The 23,246-nt window shown below is 40.9% G+C and overlaps 1 protein-coding gene across 1 annotated transcript in view; it reads left to right on the forward strand.

Moving 5' to 3' along the window:
* Nucleotides 1-1,136: 1,136 nt before the first annotated feature.
* Nucleotides 1,137-23,246, forward strand: part of DGKQ (diacylglycerol kinase theta) — a gene marked incomplete at its 5' end in the record, with an annotated part of 79,804 nt that continues 57,694 nt past the window's right edge. Inside the window, 2 exons of the mRNA XM_082301684.1 lie at nucleotides 1,137-1,290; nucleotides 14,081-14,160. Coding sequence (XP_082157810.1) covers nucleotides 1,137-1,290; nucleotides 14,081-14,160 — 234 coding nt within the window. The remainder of the gene's footprint in view (nucleotides 1,291-14,080; nucleotides 14,161-23,246) is intronic.

Genomic DNA, 23,246 nt, shown 5'->3' on the forward strand with positions numbered 1-23,246 from the left:
TTTTTTCACTCAAATCCTATAGTTTTATACACTTCCAAGTGTGATGAAACTTGGAAATGAAGCCCTATAGGAATGACAAAAAAAGGTTACTGTGGCAGCTCTGGAGTGTCTTGGGTTTTTCCTTGTTTTGTGTTGCTAGGAAGTGTTGAGATGCCTTAGATAATCCAGAGATTACCCAAGTTAAAAGTGGAAAAAAAATATTTTGGTGTTGCACAGATTAATAATTGGACCTACGTTTTAGTTATATCCAACTTTTCTTTAAAAATTATAACTGTACTGTGGAGGTATGTGGGTGCTACGGTAGCTAAGCTTAGCAGGGATTTTTGTTCTAGTATCTTCAGGATTTTTTATTATATTTTTATGTTCTGTTTTCACTTTTTAAAGGGTAGAAGAGGGATTGCAAACCTCCTGTCTACTGGTTATATCACTGGGTGGAAAATACTGGGTTTATGTGAAATGCTGCTTGGCTTGCCTTGGTCCATTCAACATCTTATGTGTGTTTTGGAGGAAAGTCTGGGTTTCCTGCACTGCTAAGAGCACAGAGCGAACTCACTGAGCCCCTGTGTGCATGGGATACGCGTGAGGTTTACTTTGTGTGATATACCCTATAGGTGCAGAACTGGTCTGTATTACAGCTGGTCTGGAGCCTGTAATGCTGAGAATATCTCCAAGTCTTCGGGTATTGTGAGAGTGTCCAGGCAACTGTGTCAATATCACATTTTTCTGCCAAAATTCCGTCACAGCTTATGAAGTCCTACTGTGCATTAAGACCAGCTAAGATCCACCCTGTTTATTTAAGTGTAATTCAAATTCTTCTTTTTCAAAGTTGAAGAAGTGCTACTGTTATTTCCCTTTGCTACGTGTGAAGGCATTTTGGCATAGGTATGTCTAACATAGCAGAAGTGTTAACAGGACTGGTTTTTTATAGGAGACATCTGTGTGTTATTGAAGGATGACGCTGCCATGGTGGTGTGGATTTACTGTGCTGTACTGGCTAACGAGAGGGTTAGGGTTAGGCCACATGTGTGAGGGCTGGCACCCTGCAGTGTTCATGCAGGGTGCCTAGGCATGATAACCTCATGAAGTCAGCAAGTCTGAGGGCAAGGTGCTGCGAGTGGGTAGGGGCAATCCCAGGCATGAGTACGGACTGGGAGAAGAAGTCATTTGATAGCAGCCCTGTGGTGAAGGACTTGTGGGTTGTCATGGATGAAAAGCTGGACTCAAGCTGGCAATGCCAGAAACCAAGCACATCCTGGGCTGCATACAAAACAGTGTGGCCAGCAGGTCAAGGTAGGTGATTGTGTCCCTTTACTCTGCCCCTGTGGGGCTCCACCTGGAACACTCCATCCAGTTTGCAGTTCTCAGCACAAGAAAGACTTGAACGTCTTAAAGCGTGTCCAGAGGAAGATCAGAGGGATGGAGTACCTCTTCAATAATGACAGACGGAAAGCTGGGGTTGTTCAGCCTGGAGAAGAGAAGGCTTCCAGTAGTTTAAGACGGAGTTATAAAAATGAGGAACAGGGACTTTTTATATGGGCAGGTAGTGACAAGACAAGAGACAATGGTTTTAAACTGAAAGAGAACATCTTTAGATTAGATGTTAGGAAGAATTTCTTTGCTCAGAAGCTGGAACAGGTGGCCCAGAGAAACTGTGAATGCCTCATTCCTGAAGATGTTCAAGGCCAGGTTGAATGGTGTGCTGAGCAACCTGGTGTGGTGAATGCCAGGATGAGCTGAAACTATATGATTTTCGAGGTCCCTTTCAGCCCTAACCATTCTATGATTCCATTATGAAGTTTTTGTTGCAAAGATGCTTGCAGTAAATGTCAAAGTGTTTTAGTGCATTTTCCTTTAAATTGAGGGCTGGATCAGTCTTCCTTGTAGTTTTTGTTGTGCTGTTCTGAATGCTGTAAGCTGTATCTCTTTGTTTTGACCAGTAGCTGTAAGTCAGCTGGACGGTGCTGATAAACAATTGACAAAGTTTCTCTTTGTAAGGCATCACCCTAAAAACAGTGACTTGGAGAAGCTGTTGCAGCCAACAGCTGCAAGGAGCTAAGCATTTCTGACATGGGTGTACATACCGTGCAGTAGGTGGTTCTGGGGTCCAGCTGGATCTTTCTTGTTGCTCTTCTGGTTTTAACCATTTCATGTTTCTCTGCCCCTCCTGTCCAATTTCATTTACACGTGCTGCCGAGCTGGCACATCTCTGCTCCAGCCACTGGCATTCAGTTGATTGCATGGGCAGTCTGTAGCAGAAGACAAAAGAGGCACCAGCTTAAGACAGAGTCAGGACAAATTGCTGATTGCTGAATGATCTTCAAGAGGCTTGTAGTAGTATCTGGTACTTGATTTTCTTATTACCATGGCATCTTGCTGAAATTATGGGTTGGGTGTCATTGGAAGACCTTCTCATTTGGAGGTTGTTAGGATCGATAGCCTTTCACTGCATATGCAGGGAGTGTGATCAGAGGTTTTTCTGTCAGCCTTCAAACTGGCTCGACCCTTTCTGTCTGTGTAAAGGCTGCAGTCTGGAAAACCTGGAAAAAAGCTGCAACTGTGTTAAATGGTCTTGCATCTGGCTTGTGTCGGCAACCTTCATCCTTTAGCCTGTACAAAAGAGCTGCTGGAGTGCTTAATTGTTTGCCCTCAGACAGATTTCTGTGGTTCAGAGATAATTTCATTTTGGACTCTTGCCTCCAGCATCCCTAAATACTGCTGATAGTCCCTATGATTGGGAGCCCATGGTTCCTCCATGCTGGGAGAAAAGTCACAGCCAATGGTCTGTTGCTGTTACATTGTTGGTGGCAAAAGCTGTGTCCCTCCAGGCTCCCTGTGTAACTTCACACTGTTAGTGGGAGGCCTCTTCCTCTGAAGGATCTCTTTTTTTGCAATTGTCAGGAGATGAGTTGCTGAACTCTCCTGTGATGTTGTAGTCCTCTTGGAGATTTTTTGTTTTCCATCAGTGAACCAGAGCCTTGTCCCAGGGCACTGTCCTATCTTTGGCCTAATTTTCAAGAAAAGAGAAGGTGTTGGTGCTTTCTGGATGTGAATGAGAGTTTGACACTAGTCATCTTCCATCTCTCTAAAGAAGAAAACACTCTTATTATTGGAGACCTGTTCAGTACTAAAACTGCATGCCTCTGAAATTCTGTGTTCACCTTAATTTCACTGGTGGGAAGTCTGATCCAGCTGTCTTTCAAGAGGGAAAAAGTAAAGTCCATGCAGAACTCACCTTTCTCATAAAACTTCACAGAACAGAATCACAGAATAGTTTGGGCTGGAAGTGCCCTTAAGGATTATCTAGCCCAACACGCCACTCCTACACACCCCCTGCAATAAGCAGGGACATCCTCAACTAGATCAGGTTGCTCAAAGCCCTCTTCAACCTGACATTGAGTGTTCCCAGAGATGGGGCATCTACCAGCTATCTGGACAACCTGTGCCAGTGTTTCACCACCCCTACCATACCTAATGTCTTCCTTATATCCAGTTCAAATCTACCCTCTTCTAGTTTGAAGGTATTACCCCTTGTGCTATTGCAATGGGCCCTGATATCTTTCTTGTAAGCCCCATTTAAGTATTAAAAGGCTGCAGTTAAGATCTCCCTGTAGCCTTCTCTTTCCAGGCTCAACAATTCCAAGTCTCTCAGCCTCTCATAGGAGAGGTGCTCCAGCCATCTGATAATTTCTATGGCCCTTCCTTGGACCTGCTCAAATGTATCCATTCTTTCCTGTGCTGAGGATCTCAGACCTGGATGCAGTGTTCCAGGTGGGGTCTCATGAGAGCAGAGTAAAGGTGCAGAATCACCTCCTTTGACCTGCTGGCCGTGCTTCCTCAGCTTTTTATCCACCAGCATCCCCAGGTCCTTCTCAGCAGTGCTGCTCCCTTTCTGTTCACACCCCAGTCTATATTCAGCTGGGCCGTATCCTTACTGGCCATACTGTATGGATTGGAAAGAGAGTGGAATGGAGATGGCTGCAGTGTAACTTCCCTGTGCAGTGGTTTTCTCCTTGGAGTGCAAAGCCTTGGTGGAACTGAGCACACAGCATAGGTGCCTTTGTCTCCAGCTGTTGGTGCTCTGGCTTTGCTTGCTTAGCAGGATCTAAGAAACCTGCTCTGGGTGAAGTCAGCAGATGGGAGGATGGAGAGAATTCCGTTTTGGCTGGTGAGGTCCTTCAGTTCATTTGTCAGTACTCATTTTACTGTACCAAGAAGATGGAGAAGCAAGATACCTTGTTGTAGGTTTCAGAATATTTACAGCCTTAGGGATGAGAGAGTGAGAAGCACTTCAGTAGCCCGGGTGCTTTGCGAGGCTAGTACAATTCAAACAAAGCTACTATAATCAAATGATTGACAGTTCAAGTGTATCATTGAACTTATTTGACTGTTTTCTTAATAAGTAGCTTGTCTTATTTTCACTTGTCTTGTTACTTTGTTATTTTCTACCAGCATATATGAAATGTAAATGAATAGGAATTCAGGTGTGCTGCCTTGAAATTATAGAGCTTAGATGCTACAAAAACATTTCTTTGGAGTATCTATACCTATAAAGAGAAGGTGTTCTCGTGCAGACAATTCTGGAAATATAAAGTGCAAGGCAATTCACACTGAGTGGAGGCAAACTGCTTCTTTATCAGATAGGGTATATACCTATCCATTAAAAATATATATATTTTTATATACCGCTCCATTTAAACCAGAAGCGGGTGTGACTGGTTAGTTGACAAGACCGGAGAATCCTGGAGAGAGAAAAGAGCTGTTGAATACAAGTGATCTGTAAGGATACTCACTAAGTATCTGGAAAATCTTAACAAGGTTTTAATTTCTTTTGGATTTTCTGAGGAAGAGTATTTACAGTGTGGTTTCATTGAACTGTAAGACAAGCAAAAGCCTGAAGTTTCTCACCACAGTGAGAAAGGAGGGTCTTTTTAATGCCTGACTTCTTAAAGCTTTCAGAGATTTTTCCATTCCTGTCTCACCATTGTTTGAAATGTTCTGGGAAGACCAAAGCTTCTAGTGACAGCTTTCCTGGTGACATTTAGAAGCATTGCACAACAGACTTCTAAACTTAAACTCAGCTGTGGTTTTGTCTGAGAGAGGACACCAATATTGCATACAGGTCTTTGCATGTTTCTGCTGAATTGGGAAATAAGCTGGCAAAGTCCACGTACTGCATCCAGCATTCCTTTCAGTGAACAGTCACAGTATTCAGACTGGCCTGTGGTCACAGTCGTAAATGAGAAAGCTAAATGCATCTACGTTGGCAAGCTGCTACAATGGAAAAGGAGCTCAAAGCTGTGCAACAAATGTAAAATTAAGTCCCACAAACTTCCAGCAAAAAGAAAGTGTTGCTTTTAAGTTACTCATGAAAATAGTGACTACTCCACCAGCTTGAATGATCCTGTCTGCATAAGCAGTCTGATAAGTTTTATGTAATTTAAGAACACTGTGATAGAAAAATAAAAGTATTTTTCTCCAGTCTGTGACTAATTAGCCCATGGGCGTTTTCTGAAAGCTATTGTCTTTTAACTGTCAATGGATCTCTTCAGTGAATGCAAAGGCAGTCCTGCTAAACAAAATAAGCCTGTTGGCACACTAAGGACAACTTCAGAAGGGAGTGATAAAGCCCCTGAAGGACAGAGACAGATTAAACCTGTGTTTTGGCTTGTGTTATGTGAGGCACATGCTTTGGAAGAGCAGGGAGAGCAGAAGAAGTAACCTACTTAGTTTTGACCAAAACAAAACTTTGTTTTGAAAGTTAGATTGGCTTAGGCTGAATTGTCTTGGTGCTGATATGCCCTTTAAGTCCCACTGATTCATTGTTTGGAAAGTAGAGACTGTTATTGTTGTCTTGCATAACAGCTTTGAAGCTTTGGTTTACTCCCTGGCTTTGCTAGATTTCTTGTTTGTTTTCTTCTGTCTGTCTACAGGCAGTTGTCCTTCCTCCTTCCGTCTTTTAGGCATGCTGCAGTAGCTGTGGCTCCTGCAGTGGCCATCTTTGCCTTTGTGTGTACGGGGGACTTCTATTAACTAATCTGAGCAAGCTGATTCTTCCCTGTTCAGCACTTCTGTACCCGTCTTCCGTCCCCAAGCACTCGTCAACAGCCTCTTTACATAAACCATTTCTGCAATTTCATGACTGTGAGTCCTGGCAGAACCGAGGTGGAAGCTATGACATCTCTGTGAATGACGGCAAACAAAATGGGAATTTTGGAAGCCCTTCCAGGTCCAGGATTAAAGCAGCTTGGTTTGGTGATCCACCAGAAGGCAGAGTTCTGCTATGTTTCAGGGCAACCCGGGGGATATTAGCTGGACTGAACAAGTATTGACATCTTCTTCCTGAATAAGAGGGGCAATAAGAGAGCACCTTGTTTTCTCATATTCTAGTAGTGATTGACAGTGCTCTTTAAAAAAGCTGTTTTTTCAGTTGCTGAGCACTATCTTGTTTTGTTTCAGGTTTTGTTTTCTCAGTGAGGGGAGGGATGAGAATAACCACTTGAAAGACTGTAGTGTAGGCAAATTCAAATACTTCCTCTTGTTCCAGATTGTTGAATGCCTTATATAAATTGGTGACATATGGCACAAAGATTCGTAATAATTGCATCTTTAAGAGGAATATTATGTTGCTAGAAGTACTGATGGCTGTCTGTTCAAGGCACTAAGTTTTACAGAAAGCCTGGTAATGTTTTGAGGGCTTCATTTTACCCCTAATTCATTCTTTCGGCTTGATAAAAACAAGACGTGTGCTACATGATCAAATTTATAATCTGGTATATTGAGTTGAAGTTAAAGAACCTTGGCTTCGGTAAATTGTTATGCTTTAGCGAACTGAAAGTAGTCGTGCTGATTTACAGCATGTGGGAATCTGACCCTATCTCTTCAGACTGCATAGTTAGATGTAGTTGTAGTGCACTCTTAACGGTAATGCTCTCTTTACTGGAGCTACTGAAAATGAAAATTAATGGAGGTATTGAAAAGGAATTCAGTAGTCTCTGCTGGAATGAATTACCTCACTGGAGTAAATGGTAAGAGCCATTATTCTCTCTGTAGTACCTGTTGCATTTAAAACATAGCCTTGCTTGCTATGAAGCACAAGGCTTGAAACTGCACTGCTTGTCCTTCTGCCCCGAGGAAACTGCTGCTAAACTTCATTTGTTGCAGAGGTTGCTGGTTTGTTGCACCAGGCGAGTGGTAAAGTAAAAAGTGCCTATGCTGTCACCTTCCCAAGGGGTCCACTGAATTCCAACGGTTCTCTGGGGAAACAAAAACAAAGTCCTACTCTTGGTGCTTGTCACCCTGGAGCCATGACACATTTGGCTCTTGGAATCATCTACTAGCAATGCAGGCTCTGGCCAAAGCTACCACAAGGTACATGTCTTTTTGCCACCTGTGGGAAGCTGGACTTCTTGTGTGCACCTTCTGGACTTCTTGTGTACCCTCTTGTGGCAGTCAGAGTTTGGGGCAGTTGTGGCTTGTTGCAGTCTCATTGCAGCTAAGTCTGGATATGTGTGGTCGGAAGTGTTAAGGGGCGTGGTCCTGTCTTTTCAGAGATCTGCCAGTCTTTGATTGGCAGAAAATATTGCTCCTTGCGGCTGCTGGGACTTGTTCAGGTGAAAAAAGAAGGATGTGACTACAGATGAGTTTCATTTGATGTGTGAAATACAGTAAAGGGTTGAAGGTTGTCATGTGAAAAAGGAGAATAGAGATTCTTGGGGTGTGGAAGTCTACTTGTGAGTACAGAGACACACTTCAGAGTAGGAGTTAACTTACACTTTAGATACCTGATGAGGACTTTGTCCGTGTTTCTCCATCCTTTGCTTCATCTTTTTTTAAAAGATAACCTTTCTGAAATGATGTGTTTAGATAGAGATAATCTATAACACTTGGAGACACCTGTTGTTGAAAAAACCAAAACTGTTCAGTATTTAATTGGGTAGAAACTTTATTTTATTTCATCCTATAAAATTTTTGTGTGCTTAAGAAAATATATACAACATTCCCCTGGCCATCCAAGCCTAGTGCCAGAGTTAGTTGGTAACCATAACCACAACCTTTTCTTAGCCTTGCTTTTCTGAGCATCTTAGTAGAAGACAGATATAAACAAAGATATTGTGCATGGAAGGTTCCCATTGAAACTGAAAGTTGGAATTCACAATGTGTGAAATGCTAAAATAAAAACACACTGACTACACGCCTGGATCTGGGTGTCAGATAAAAGTGATAGAGGTAAGCAATGAACTCAGTCAACGCTACACATGGATATGTGGCAGTGTGGGGGATTGTGCTACACAACTCTTCCATTAACAGTCCACAACCTCCTCTACAGAGGCCAGTAGTGAGATGAGAGCTCACGCTGACACCAGCTGCTGAGGATTACAGAAGAATATTTCAGCCTATCATTTTATTGCTTGGGGTGGTTGAATGTAAAGTGGTGGATGTGAAGGGCAGGAAAAGTACTCTTACAAGCTGCTGAGTCTTTAGTCAGCTTCTACAGATAGGCAGGAAAGGATCTTGGAGCTGTAATGGTGCATCCAGGGAAATATGTGCCCATTGTGTAATTGTCAAAAAAAGGCAACTTGAATGCTAGACTTTATTAGGAAAAGCCACCTCTGTGCCACAATATAAAATCAGTGTGCAGGTTCTCTCTGTGCAATGGCTGAGCTGCTGCTGAGTCCATAGGTGTCTGATGCAGCATTAGATCTTTAACATGGAGTTCTCCTTCCTCTATTTTTTTTAGTTCCCTTGTAATTCTTTCATGTAATCTGTGTGCATTTATGGGGCTTTTTGTAGAGGTTTTCCATTTATATAATACTCCTACATATATCAGGCCATCCATTCTAGTAAACTCTCCAAGACAGGGACTTCTTCCAAGTCTTACATTTAACAAGATGCCTCAGAGAATTACTGCACTTAATTTAGTTGTATTTATATTCACATTAATAAGCTGGATATGTTCTTTAATGCATTGCACTTAAATTTTTCCAGAAATGAAAGATTTACTATGCTCTCATAGCTGGGAAAAAGAATTCTGAGTTTCTAAGCCATTTGTGACTGATTTAATGACTTGTTTCAAAAACAAGAATAAGCCCTTTAGTCAACTAGGTCATTCAGAAATCTGTAACCTTTGTTGAAAGATTAGAAGAAACTTTGGCAGGCACTTGCTGGGAGTTGAAGTTGGTGAAAGTGAGCAGAATGCAAACGAGTTACGGCAGTCACAAATAATGTCAAACGAAATGAAATTATTATTTGCCAAGTTGTCCAGGCAATACTGAGGAGTTGTGGTGCTGTCATTTTATGTCAGAATAGGACACTTTCCCTGTGCTGGCTCTGTGATAGGCAATACCAGTTGGCCAAAGGAGTGTGTTGTTTCCTGGGAGTTACTGGAGCTTGCTGTGTGCCAGTGTGCACAAGGTGTGCTTGGAGAGAGCGTTTGGCTGCAGGACTCACCTCTACTTCAGGTGCAGGAGCTGCTTCTTTTCGGGAGTCCTCAATGTGGCCTGTGGCAATGATAATGTTGGTGGCTCCTGTGTGAGTAGCACAGCACAAGCTGCAAAACCCAAGAGTGTTGGCACCCTGCACTGAGGGCAGCAGGAAGGCATTGTTGCAAGAAGCAGATTGTTACTGCTGCTTGTAGTGCTGGAGCAAGTTAATTTTGAGATCTAGAAACCTGAGGCAGAGGGGCCGGAGGTGACTGGCAGGAAAACAATCCAGAGAACAGAGAGTTGGAGGAGGAATTGGAAGTCGCTTTGCAGGTGCTTTTGTTAAGCTCAAAGTGAGTGCTCGCTGTGAGTAGATCCACAGTAAGTCTTGTGTTAAACTGATCACACTTCCAGGAGAGTATCAAATCCATTTTGTTCTTGTGTTGATATTCCCTTATCCTCCCTGGAGAGCAATTTGATAGTTCTACTTATAAAAATGTTTAGCAAATGAAAAGTTAGACTTCATTGCTAAGGATAAAAGAAAAAATTAGATAAAACACAACATGTTAAAAAGAAATGTACAAATAAATTTCTAGACTTTTGCTGCAGACTGAGTGGTCTTTTCAAAGAGGGGAGAAAATTATGTGTTATAGCTGGTATTTCATGAGCAATTCTTACCCAGACACTATTTGCATGGGACACCAGTACATAGCTGGAGTCTCTACAGGGCATAATCCACTTTTTTCTTCTTCGTACTTTTGGATTCTGCTTTGAAATCTGTCTTGGGGACAGAGAGAAAAACATGTATGTGGAAAAAGTGTGACATATTGGGGGGTATAAATAGCCCTCATTTTTCTAGGGAATGTTACACAGCTCATGAGTTACAGTGATTCCCAGCTTTTATGTCCTGCCTTCCTGGGGAGGGCTGGAGCGAGATGTTTTCTGTTTCTTTTCAAGTGTATGTTGAAGAGCTACTTGGCTGTATGTTCCATGAGTTGCCATCTGTACACATTGCCTTTATCTTTATTAAAACACCAAGTCAAACAGGATGTGGTAGGAAAAGTAGCCCAGGCTTTTGGGCAGAGACTGCTGTAAAGCCAGATCTTCTGCTCCATGTGGACAGGGAGCAGCACTGTGATGACGCATGGCTTCTTGTTGAGCAGTGGCAATATCTAATTTTTCACAAGAAGGAAGTAATTACTGAGTAGCAGAAGGCCTCAAGGTAAACTTGTCAAATATGATTGGTGCTGTATGCCTGACCAGGTGCTTGGAGAGACCATGTAAAGCCCCCTAAACCTTTAAGTAAATGTTTTGTACAGTGTCTGAAAGCTGCAATTGAAATTGCTTTGTTGTTGTTGACTTACACAACCCATAGATGTGTCTGCTTGTAGCTCATCACTGAGTTTGTATGGATCAAGAAATCCTCATCCTTTAAAGAGAACAGCCTCTCCTCTTCTTCTAAGTGCTTTTTCCTCAGAATTTTGAATTTCATCTACTGAAACTTTACACACAGTGTCTTCTGGCTTGTTTCTCCTAACAAAAGATCACCCTTTAAAACCTACGAAAGCTCTCCTAGCTGTCAGAACTTAGGACTTAATTAAGTCTCTCTGGGACTATTGATACGAGGGTAGGATTCTGCCACCCCCCTAATACTGTTAATGCTTCGGTTTCCTGCCATTTTGGGTTTATTTCTTTCTGTGTGGAATGTGCAAAATAAAAACAAAATGGTGACTTGTAGAAGTAATTTCACCTCCTCAGGAATGTGACAAGCAGAGGAGGAGTTGTATGAGTAGCTCCTGAAAAACGTGTGAAAATCTTCCACTGTGAGTGTTACTGTCTATGTTTGGGCACTGCTTATCTCCCGCTGTTTGTCTCCTGATATTCCTTAATTTGATTATTTGCAAATGCTTCAATTTTCTGGCTGACATTTTAGGAATTTAATTCTTTTCTGTCTTGTCTTCTTCTGTATGTGCTTAAACAATTAAAACCTTTATGCACCTTCCTATTTTGCACCTTGTCTGGAACATTTATTCACTGTTTGGTTTTACTGCTTTTCTGAAGTTGCTTTAGTGTATTTAGATTTAGTGTATTTTTCTGTGTCATGAGATGTTTCCTTAGCTGAAAGATATGTTACCGTCTTCATGCTGGACCATGTTTTGCTGGGCTTGTCACTGCAAAGAGAAAATTGTGGTATCATGTAGTGACTTGGGTTCTCTAAATAAGTAGAGAACATCTCTCAAGGTCCATGGAAGGAGCATCCCTTCCATCAACTGGTTCTTTGAATTCCCTGAGGTGTTTGTGTAGGGCTCAGTTAACTTGTGAATTGAGTTTGTGTGCGCTTAAATCTAATAGCCACTTGGAGAGAGTAGTCTTGCAGACTTCAGTTGCCTGCTGCATATTGCAGATCATAAAATTCCTGTGATCAATCTGCAGCACCATGCTCTCTGCTTTTCTTTCTAGCCAGCCTGCTTCTGAACTAGAAAAATGAGGGAAAACAGTGTTATTTCACTGAATTTCATTAGTCATTGCTGGTTCCTCCTTGGCTAGCCCTCACCTCTTTATGAAGTTCTTGACATCTGCCTGTTTATATTTGAAGCTTCATACTCTGCTTTTCATGGGCCAGAGCCATGAGAACCTTTGTCATGATGCTTCTGCCTTCAGAGGGCATTTCCCCTCACCCAGCCAGGTCAGATAAGCTTTGGGCACCACTCTGAGACAGGGATGAAGTCACCTGCACAAGTGTCTGAGGCAGATGTCTTCAGGGTGTGAGTGGCAAATTTCAGATTATAGGTGGTAATGGGCAGGTAGCCTTTGACCCTTTTCTCCTGTAGTTTCTGCAGACCTGCTCTCACAGCAAGCAGGTGACCTCCTAAGGGCATCAGTAGAAATATTGTCTGAGACCTAAGGAGAGAGCGCGTTTAATTATGCTGTCACTATATTACTGCTATGTCCATGTTGAGATAACACATCAGTGATGAGGAGTCACCAGTTCTCTGTGTGGAGTCATACCTGTTTTCTGGAGCAGGAGATGCATCTTTCCTCTGCCTGAACAATGACTTTGCTTACTTTGGTCTCCTCTGTGCTGATAGGCTGTGTGCTCCTTCCCACCATAAATATCACCTCCAAATCTGTTGAGCATCTGCATTTGCAGCTGTAAGAATCCACTTTATCATCCTTTCTTTGACTGTTTCCTTCCCAGATCTGCCCTATTTAGTTGTCAACAGCCATAAACCTTAGAGATAAATGTAACATTTCATAGGACCCAGCAGAAGATTTGGGTCTGCTCCTTCCTGCTTTATTTCATCAGTGTGGTAATCATTCTGGGTTCAGAGATGGATGATGAATAACACAGTTTGTACACAGTAGTGACTTGCAGTGCTTCTTTTTCTGATTTGCAGATTAATTAAAAAAAACCTTGTTCCTACTGCTCATACGAAGATAAATGCCAGTGGCAAAGGTGTCATCCTTTTTCGACTGTCAGAAGGAAAATTTACTTTGCATGTGCTGGCAATAAGCCGTTTAGAGAAGTGGACCTGGATTTTATTGCTTCAGTTGGCATGGAAGAAGCAGTGTTGCACAATCAGAAGTCAATGAGCTGGAGAAGGGGGAGGAGAGGAAATTGACTGCTTTTGGTGGCACTAGTGCATACAGTCGGTGGCAACAATGGACTGAAGATGGGAAGTTTGAAGCACTTGAGGGTGTTGTCAGATATTTGTGAAACTTAGGAAGTGGTACAGTGTGCTTATGAAAATCAGGGACGTGGGAAAACCCCCTGTGTACAGCCTGGGCAAGTGATCTTCTGCCCAGGTGCTGGGAGAGGTCTGAGCTTCCATGCAAGAGGTCAGGACCTGAGCATCTGCACAAGGCTTCACGCTTGAACTGTTAGAGAGTAATTCTGAAAGAAGGAGGACCTAAATCCATAGCTGCGTGGCTTATTAGCTCGTAATTAATCAGCGGTGGTGGGGATGAAATAAAGAATCCCTTGTTTTCTTCACACAGCTTAATGTAATGCAAATTCATGGTAAGAAGCTGTGGAAAATATCCCCCTCATGAGAAATGATTTTTTCAAACATCTTCATGCTTGAAAACTTGCTTTGTGGAGCTTGGATGGTATTATAAACCTGTAATAAAAGAAATAGTAAGTAACTATTGACTTCCAAAGCTGCTTATAATTGGCAACCTTTAATTTTGTCTCCTTCATCCATTACACTCAGTTTGTGACAATACTTCGTTTTCTCACATTTAAGTCACATGCACTAGCTTGTAGAATAATTCACTTGCAAACATGTCCATCTGCTTTGGCTACATCAAAGAGCGGGTTTGGACTGTTTAAAAATTCTTTTGAAATTTAAGAACTCATTTTGATGCTCATGGAGAAGAGAGAGAGTGTGGGAGGACATGACTTGCAGTAGGCTTGTACTGTATTGGGATAAACTCTCCTTCCTTTTCCACTGCCAGCATCTTAGATAAACAACTTGGAGTTCACACACTGCACAGGGTGTGACAGTTGTGTACATTCTCAAACCTAGGGGATAGCAAACGTGATTAAAAAGATGCATTCCTCATTGTATTTGACTCCATTTTGGGGTTTGTTTGATTGACTGCATTTCCTAAAGTCCCTTGCTTGTGAAGAATTGCTCATGGTTATTTTATTTCCACAGTTTGCAACTTCATGTCTCACGAAAAGTGCCTCAAGAATGTCAAGATACCGTGCTCGTGTATTGCTCCCAGCCTTGTAAGGGTGAGTAAAGAGACACTGGCTTGTCTCTTTCTTGGGATAATAGCACACATTTATCACTGATGAACATGGTGCAGTACAGCAGTGGTTTTTTTGATATCGTAATGCATAAATTGTGTTAGTCATCACTGAGGCTTTTATAGCTGCTCACAGGCAAAGTTACACTTCCTTTGAAAAGTCTCTGCTATGAGCAACTGTAGATAGTCTGTCTTCGAAGACCAGTTATTTTCATTCTTTAAATATTACTAGATGTTCTTACTGTGTTCCATTACCTGGAAGTTTCGCAATATTGGAGGGGAGTGACTGATGACAACTGCACCATGTGTCATACAGATGAACTGTGTACATCACCAGATTTTTTACTATTTTATATTACAGCTATTACATATTAAGCTGCTCTGCCTAGAAAAGGAGCTGTGTTTGTCTTCTACTGGTTGCTGCATGTTAAGAATCTTCTTGTTTATTGTGTCTAGAGAATAAAGTCTAAAGTCATTGCATTTTAAGTATAAGATTTAAAAGCCAAAAAAAGAGGGCAGGACTTCAGTTGATCACAGTAGTTCTAAATTTATTTTGGTAAGTAATAAAGTACTTGCTTTCAGATGGCTTGTGACTTTCTCCCACAAGATTTCATGCGTAAGAGATTGATTTAAAGGGTGTGAAACATGAATCAACTTTACAGAAGATAATAGGATGCAACTAAGTTATTAAGAAGCTAAACTGAAGAGAAAACAAAGTGTGTTATCCACTTGGGAAAAGATGACAGAAGAGGAACAAAAGGGGAGAAGGACATGAGAAATTTACTAGAGAAGTAGTAAAACACTACAAATACCTTAAGGAGCCATATGCAAAAGTCAAATGAGACATGGCCATAAAATCAGTCATGTTCATTACAGACCTTGCTGACTCAAATCACATTTATGGAAATCCATTGCGCAGACCTGTGAAGGGGAGCTGATTCCCTTCTTTGTGTCATAAAATATTTTACAAGTTCCTTTATGTTGTGGAAACCTGTGGAGGGGGTGAGAGATGTGAAAGTTTAAAAACAATATCCAATTTGAGTTACAGGGATTGGATAGAGAGAAATTATCCATTTATTTTTCTTCAATATGCTTTGTCTAGGTGATAAAACTGCTACACTTTGCTTTTTCTCTTTCTTGCTTTTCCTCTTTTCTTACATACTTTTCATCTTGAGAGGTGTCAAAAAGGTGTCTGATACATAGAAATTTGCCAGTGAAATAGTAATAAATACTGATGTAAGTCTTAGAACCCCCCATGGTAAAGGGACATGTAGGTAGTGAGAAATGCTTTTACTAAGAATTGGCATCTACTGCTGTGTCAGTATGCTGGCAATCAGTCATTGTAGCAAAAGGAATAGTGAATCAGATTATATAGGTATTTTTGCAAGGGCCTTTAGGGGGATGGCAAAAATCCAACTGGAAAACAGTAATTTAATTCAGAGTGTGAGTGTTGTAAACATTTATGACTGCTTCTTTTGTGGATTTGCTCTAAATTTAATTCATTGTTCAAAATAGTATTTGTTCCTTTGCTTTTATATGGTAAAAATCCTCCATTTAAACTTACTAGTGTTCCCATTTGCATCTGTTGTAGACGTCAGTGTAATTTTTTTCTCTTTTGTCAGTCCCTGTAATCTATCTGCCCCAAAACATAACTTATATCTTGTGATTTATCTATAAACAATAAACACAAATTGTACTGCACAGCAAGGATAGTTATGTTGGTGGTGTTGTCAGTTTTTGAAACTGTTTGCAGTTCAGCGTTGCTGTGTTCAGACTCAAAGAGTCTTCTGTGTTTTCTGTCTTGAGCTGTAATGATTTTATTTTGAAAACTCTGGACTGTACTGTTCGTTCTGGACAGTCATGTCCTCCTTGACGTGGTCATCCAAGTTGCATTAATCCTGATCAGCTGTACAAGTGAAGTCTGCCATATGGGAGACGTCATTTTGCATGCAGGCTCTGTCAAAGCAAATACTGGACTTGGCATTTGCGTAAAAAATGTAACAGAGCAAAGAACAAATGACAGTCATTTATACAATTTGTAGAAAGTTTATTTTCCTAATCTCTCCTTTCAGATTATTTATTTATTAGAAGGTCTGACGTAGGAGGGAACACTGGTGGGATTTTTTTCTGGTAGTTCTTTCAGCTATGTCAATATTCAGTGTATTAGAGAAATGAGACTTCTTTTTTACTTGCCTGGATTTCATCTAGAGAAGATGGCAATTGTTAAAGCTCATCAGAGTGTGTGTCATTTGATACTAAGTCAACCCATCAGAGAATAATTTTTCAGCAGATGTTTTGTGGAAACTTTTATTCCTGACAGTAGGGTTTCCTTCCCAGGGTCAAGTAAAGGCCCGCAGAGTCACAAGCATGCCACAACTGCATCCAGCCTCAGATCATTCGTGATGAATTCGTTCTTAAGGCTGACTTACAAATTTTTTTCTCTATCGTAAATCCTATCACCTGCATTTAGTATTCCAGAGTGGATCCAGGTCATGATCTTTCCCTTCATGGATCAGTCTTCTGAAAAGCTTACAGGGCATATGATTTGCTCCACTGGTAAGGTCTCAGGAACTTTTTCAAATTCAAACTCTCTCTTTTGTATGTTCCCATAAGTATTTGCCCGCTTCTCAGTACGTGTTTTTTAAAAAAAAGGGAGGAAGGGAGGGCAAAAAATAATCCACACCCAAACACCAACATAAAACAAAATAACAGTAAAAACAAAACCTTTTGGGGGTGAAATGTGAAGTTCTGTTTTACCTCATTGGGTTGGAGTGGAAGCTGTATTACAGAATCTTAGATTTGCTATAGAAATGTGTGTGTATTTTCTGTGTAACTGTTCTTGGAAAGCTAAATTGAAATGAGACCACATGAAAAATGGTTTAGTGAAATTCAGCATTTGCCATGCTTATTTTTCCTTGTTAGTGTGTTGGTGCATTGCTCTAATGGTTTCTAAACATTTCCATTTTAAGAAGGTTTTAAAGTCTGCTCATGAGACTTTGTTGTGTGCTGTTGTTCTTAAAGGCAGGTTGTCCAGAATGGAAAAATGCTAGTCTAGGTCATCAGCTTCTGAATCTTGTGCTAAAAATAAAACTTTGCTTTGTAAGGAAAGCTACTGCATTCATGAGCTGAAGTAAGGAATGGGAAGGCTGTGTTGCTTTTGGGGGTCTCTGCTCTTGCCCTTGTCTACCGACCTGAGTTTCTCCCTCTGGCTGTTGGGTTCATCTGTGTGCAGCATGGATATCTGGATCAATTCCAATGATCTGAAAGTAGAAGATCTTTCTAGGAGGGCCCGTAGCAATGGGATGAGGGGCAATGGCTTTAAACTAAAAGGGGATGTATTCAGACTGGATCTAAGGAGGAAATTTTTTACAATAAGGGTGGTATAATACTGTCTCTGTTGCCCAGAGAGGTGGTAGATGCCCCATCCCTGGAAGTGTTCAAGGCCAGGTTGGACAACTCTGAGCAACGTGATCTAGTTGAAGATGTCCCTGCTCATTGTGGGAGAGTTTGGACTAGATGATCTTTAAAGGCTCCCTTCCAACCCAAGTGGTTCTGTGACTCTGTGATTTTACTTGGGCCCTTGCTGGGTAGCAGTGACCACCTTCTGTCAAGAAGGTCTCTCTCCAGTTCTCCAGCAACTGACCCATGCTTGTGTTGCTTCAGCAAGGCAGTTGCTTGGAGACAAACAGTCACATGGCATAATTTAAAATCCAAATGAGGGTTAAAACTGCTTGCTGGTAATCTTGGCACTGCACCAAGGTTTTCTCTTTTTTGTCCCTGAAGTGGAGCTTCAGAGTCTAAGGAAAGGAAGGGCTAGCACCTCCTAGTTCATAAACTCTTGAGAGTTTATTATGCTCTCTTGAAACTTGATCTGAACTCCCAGATGAGCTCTGCAGCTGTATCAGTGACTCTTCAGTTTCAGAAGCATTATGGGATGTCACTGTGTTTGTTTTAATTCTTAATCTCTATCTTGATAAGAGGAGATAGACATTGATTTCCTCTGTAGCAATAAAACTAGGGAGTGAATGACTTTTCCATATAATTTTTTCTTTACAGTACAAAAAATACTAGTCCAAGCAACTCTTAATTGCAGTGGAAAGCTTTTACACAAGTCTTACTTTTGAATAGAAGTATCATATAACTCTGGTTTGAAATAGTATGGGATGCATTATAGAGTTCCCATTGCAAAGCATCCTTGAGACCTTGGAGTATGTAAGGCCAAATGTCTTGTCACAGAGATCTGTAGGATGGAGAAAAATAATCCTGGATACAGTGGGATAGCATATGGATGTGTGCATAATTCCCTTGTGTTAGCCCCAATTAAAACTTGGTAATTGTTTGATTTTTTTCTCTCCTGTCCTGTTATATGCTGAGACACCATTTAACTTTTTATTCTTATCTCATTTCAGAACTACCATATGGCATACGTACTTACATTGCCTTTAAACACCAGACAATAAATCAAGTGCTCAGAGCAAGAATGTCAGTTTGGACACAAGTGATGAGTAGTTGATAGACATTATCCCTAAAAGGAGAAAGAAGTAGAGGGCATTCCATAGCACACAGTGTATTCAAGTTGCAGAAATATTTTGCTACTAAATCAGAGAGGTTTCAAACAATTAAAAGGGCTGTCTGTGATTACTGAGTAATAAGGAAGTAATTGAAAAGATGTCAGTAAGGGCAAAAGTTGAATCACAAAGTTGTTAGCTTCTCTCAGAGAACATGTAGTCTAGGCCTGGACAGAACAGTCGTGGGGTGTAGCGAGGTGTGTTCACCTTATCTACCTCCCTAGAGCAAAGGTTTATGGTGTTGGAGTGAACATTAGAAACTTTAGATAGGGACATGCTTCTACACTTAAACATCCATACATATTTTTGTTTCAGAAACATGATTTTAATTTTTATCAGCAAATTTTTTTGGCCTTATGTTGAGAGCAGTCTTTCAGAATGACCCCTTGTGACTGCCCTTGTGGGCATCTAATGAAGATGGTTGCTTCCAAGCTGCTTGTACTTATCCTTAAAATGCTACAGTGTTTTTGAACTGCAAGCCACTGATCTTAAGTTAAATTCATTTTACTCAACCTTTAGAGGCTATTGTTGAGACTGTTAGTATCCTTCTTTCTGTGTACCCTTCCCTACTTGGAAGCTGTTCAGCCCCACACTGCCTTAGGTCCTGCCACCCTGGTTTCTTAACTTCTCTGGTGCAAGTCACCCTGATGTGATGGGCAAGGAGATGCATGGGCAAAATAATATCTAGACATAGACAAGTTTTAAGTTGGTAGTTCCTTTTCAAGACTGCACAAGACAGCAGCTGTCAGGTTGGCATTTGGTTTATCTGTATTTCTCTCTTTCCCCTTTGAGCCTGTAAGTCTTTGCCTCATGATTCAAGAGGAAGCTTTCTTCTGCCTGAGCTGGTACAAAAGAAGTTGCTGCTGAGTGAAGAACAGGCCTTCCTGGAGCTGTATTTTTCCAGTGCTGAGGCATCCTGAAGGCTGCAGATCAGTAAGACGCCCTGGCCTGACTATGCACAAATCAGAGTGTCTGGAGTGTAGCTCTGTAAAAGTGACTCCACCTTAGTGGAAGAGTACTTGAATTTATTATAGATTTGGTCACATGCTTTATATCCTGTGATATTTCAGTATGAGGAACAATTTTAAAAGGCACTATCAAAAGAAAGCAATTCTACTCTTTGTTTTTCTTCAAAGTTTGGATTTTAAAAGCAGTTTGTTGCTGTTCTTTTTGGTTAATGCAGAACTGCTGTGCACTTGCACAGATTGCACCGAAGGAGTTAGAATCTAAGTCTTAGGTTTCCATAGGATCAAATTTTATTATAGGCTGATAGGAACAATTTACAGATACATATTACATTCTCTAATGCCTTGCATTCCTTAACAGATGGCAGGAGATAGAACAGAAACCAGGAGTATCTTGTCCGGGAGTGCAAAGTCATTCTGGAGATCATGCTGGAGTGTTACCATTATACTTTCTGTTGATATGCTTCTGATCAATATTGTAAGGGCATTTAGATGTCATTTAATGGTATTACTAGAAGAAATTTTCTGTATTTTTCTGTGGAAATCGATTTTAGTGGTTTTCATAAGGTAATTTAAGTAGTTGGATTGGAAAAGTGGTTTTAAACTCTCATAAATTATTAACATTTTCTCAGTAGGCCACCTTATGCTTCTCTGCTGTACTTACGCAGGTAGATATAAACTAGACAATAACATGTAACATTCTGTGTTCTTTCATGATGTTTCACTGGCTTTTCCAGTCTGAATTTTAAATACATATTTTTAATATATATTTATATATGTATTAGGTGCTTGGAACTTGTTCAGCAATCAAAAAATGTTGGGAGAAACATTATGTAGTTGAGGTGTTTGTTACATTGTACTTGCTCTTCTTCCTTTTCTCTTTTTCCATCTTATTCCCATCCCATTTCCCATCCGGCTCTACATTGCTTTTATACCTGTCATCTTCTAAAGCATGTTAGAAAGACCACTCACAACAAACAAAGTTTTTTTGGCTTGTTTCATAAAGAAAGGAACTGAAGAAACATTTTTTTTACCTTTTTTCCCCTTTTCCACCCCCCCACTTAACATTTCAGTCAGTAAGTTGTTCCCTTCTTTTTGACAGTGACTTGAGACTTCAGACAGTTGTCACCATGGTCTGAACAGCTGAAGAATTTAGACTTGATCTCCTTCCCTTGAGTTTTCTAGATAAGTACAGTCAGACTCTGAATAAGTTTGCCTTCTGTCAAAGTCCCTTCTCACAGTTTTTCCCAAAATAAACACTGTCTTTCACATGTCCTTTTTCTTCAGCAGAACCTTTCTGTGACAATAATGAAAAGCCTGCATTTCTAAGCTAGCCTTAAGATAAAGTAGCCAGACTCATGGCCAGAAGCCCTGTGTTTCTAACTTGGGTTGTTGAGGGGGTTGTATGCTCTTGCTGGGTGTCCAAAGCAGTTTGTTCACCACTTTGAGTTAAAGGAGGTCTCCCCTGTGATTTCAGGGGGAATTCTCCCTTGGCTGGCTCTGCATAGTGCTTGAGGCTGTGGCAGGGGTAGGGCAGTTAAAGATGACACTTGAAACCTGAAGATGGGTTGGGATGTGCAGAAAAGCTTGCCTGAAGAATGCAACCGGGGCTTTTCAGTACTCCCCTCAGTTGCAGTGTCTGAGTTGGGTTGTGCTCACGCTGCCATTTCTTACCAAGTTTCTGCACATGAATTCATTGTGCAGGATGAATTTTGTGCAAGTGGCCTTCTCCCACCAAACTTTTATTTTTGGAGCAGCTAGAGTGACAAGACAGCTCTGGCACTTTACCTCCACAATAAGTGAGCCCAGGTAACTTGTATGTCACTGTACAGAGTGGTTTGTTTCTTCCTTCTCTTGAAGAAGTAGCACGGTTGGCAAAGATTATGAGCCTTAAACTTAATCTGAGGTAGTTTGATTGAAGCTCCTTAGGCTTTCCAGGATCATTTTCTCCCCCAAGGATATATATTCTTTTTGTAAACATACATTATATGACTAGAGTATTATATGACTAGAGCTATGAACTTCATGTCAGTTAGAGGTGGAAGGCTGCAGAGAATGAAATTTGGGTTTGGGATGGTGGGAGTAGGATATGGACTCAAAAAGCATGGTTTGGCTGTATTTTTAAATCCCCAACTTGTACATAAAGTTAAAATTTGAAGCTTTTGGAGGCAGTGCTGTTTTGTTATATATCATATTGGAGATACTCATATGAAATCCTTTATGTAGTCTGGCTCAGCCCAGCTTGGTGAGGAGCCTGGGATCTGAATGGGCAGTTTCCTGGTCAGTCAGGGACCAAGGATTCCTCCAGACAATACGATCTGCTGAGGCAGTGAGCTGGTGACTCCGTTTCAGTGGTCAGCTGCTGTGCATAATCCTGTTCATGTTTGGTAACACAAGCATATCTCGTACTTCTCTTCATCCTCTTTTATCTCCCAAAGCTTAATTCTGAGGAGCACTGGAGGAACCACATACTTTGCAGTGTGGGGGTTACTGATTTTTCTTGATTAAACTTCCAGCATTGTTCTTTTCTCCTTGTGTTGCATCTGGCAAAACTTTATCTCACTTCTTTCATTGTGCATGCTTGAATTACAGGATTGTTTGGTGTAACTGTCCCCACACTTTCCAAGGCTGAAATTCATGTGGGAATTAGATGTTTGTAACTGGAAGCAACTCCTTGGGTCATCAGATTCCATATTCACAGTATGTGTCAGATTTACTGCTAATAGTTCTCAGGAAAACCCCAATATACAAGGAAAAAGTGCAAATCCTGATGAATAACCTTGAAAGGCTTTTTACCAGTATATCTGAGAGGAAAACCTGTGACTACATGTATCTGAAGTCATTATTACCAACATTTTACTGGGAATGATTAATTTCATTTCATGCCTAAATAATAATTTGTCAGACTTTATCAGAAATACAACCACAAGATAAATATGATGTGTTCATTACAGCAAGAAGGGCATGTGAGATGCATAATACTGAATAACTAAATCATGGCAAACTTCTGTGGAACTCATTTGGATTCTAGGACTTTAAACATGCAGTTATGTTCCTTCCTTCATGTGAATGTCACTAGCAAAACTGTGCATCTTGTAGGAAGAATAGTCTCTAGAACAGGTATAAAGCTCAAGTATGTTTCTTATTCTTCACTTTGCTTCTTTTGTCTGTTGTTCCTTTGGTACTATCACTTCCCAGCTTCATTATTAATCACTAAGCGAGAAAAAAGCCATTTTAAGCTAAGTGAATAGTATCCCAGAAACACATTTGCCAAAACTGTTGGTACAGAAAGCTCTTGCAAGAGAAAATTGTAGTGTATAATTTTCCACCTGCAGTCAAGAGAAACCTCAGTCTGGATGTACTTCAGGAGCTGGATCTCTGTCCCGTTCAGGCTTTGAAGCTTTGGATAAGGCAGAGAAGACCAACCAATGCCTGTGTCCTGATCAGCCAGTTGGCCAGGCTGTATTTGAAGAAGAAGTGAAAGGCATGTGGAGATCACTGAACTGTGGCAGCACTGAGGTTTTAAAAACTGTCTTGCA

The sequence above is a fragment of the Coloeus monedula genome (genome assembly GCF_965178545.1).
Source record: "Coloeus monedula genome assembly, chromosome: Z".
In the NCBI taxonomy this organism is placed as follows: domain Eukaryota; kingdom Metazoa; phylum Chordata; class Aves; order Passeriformes; family Corvidae; genus Coloeus; species Coloeus monedula.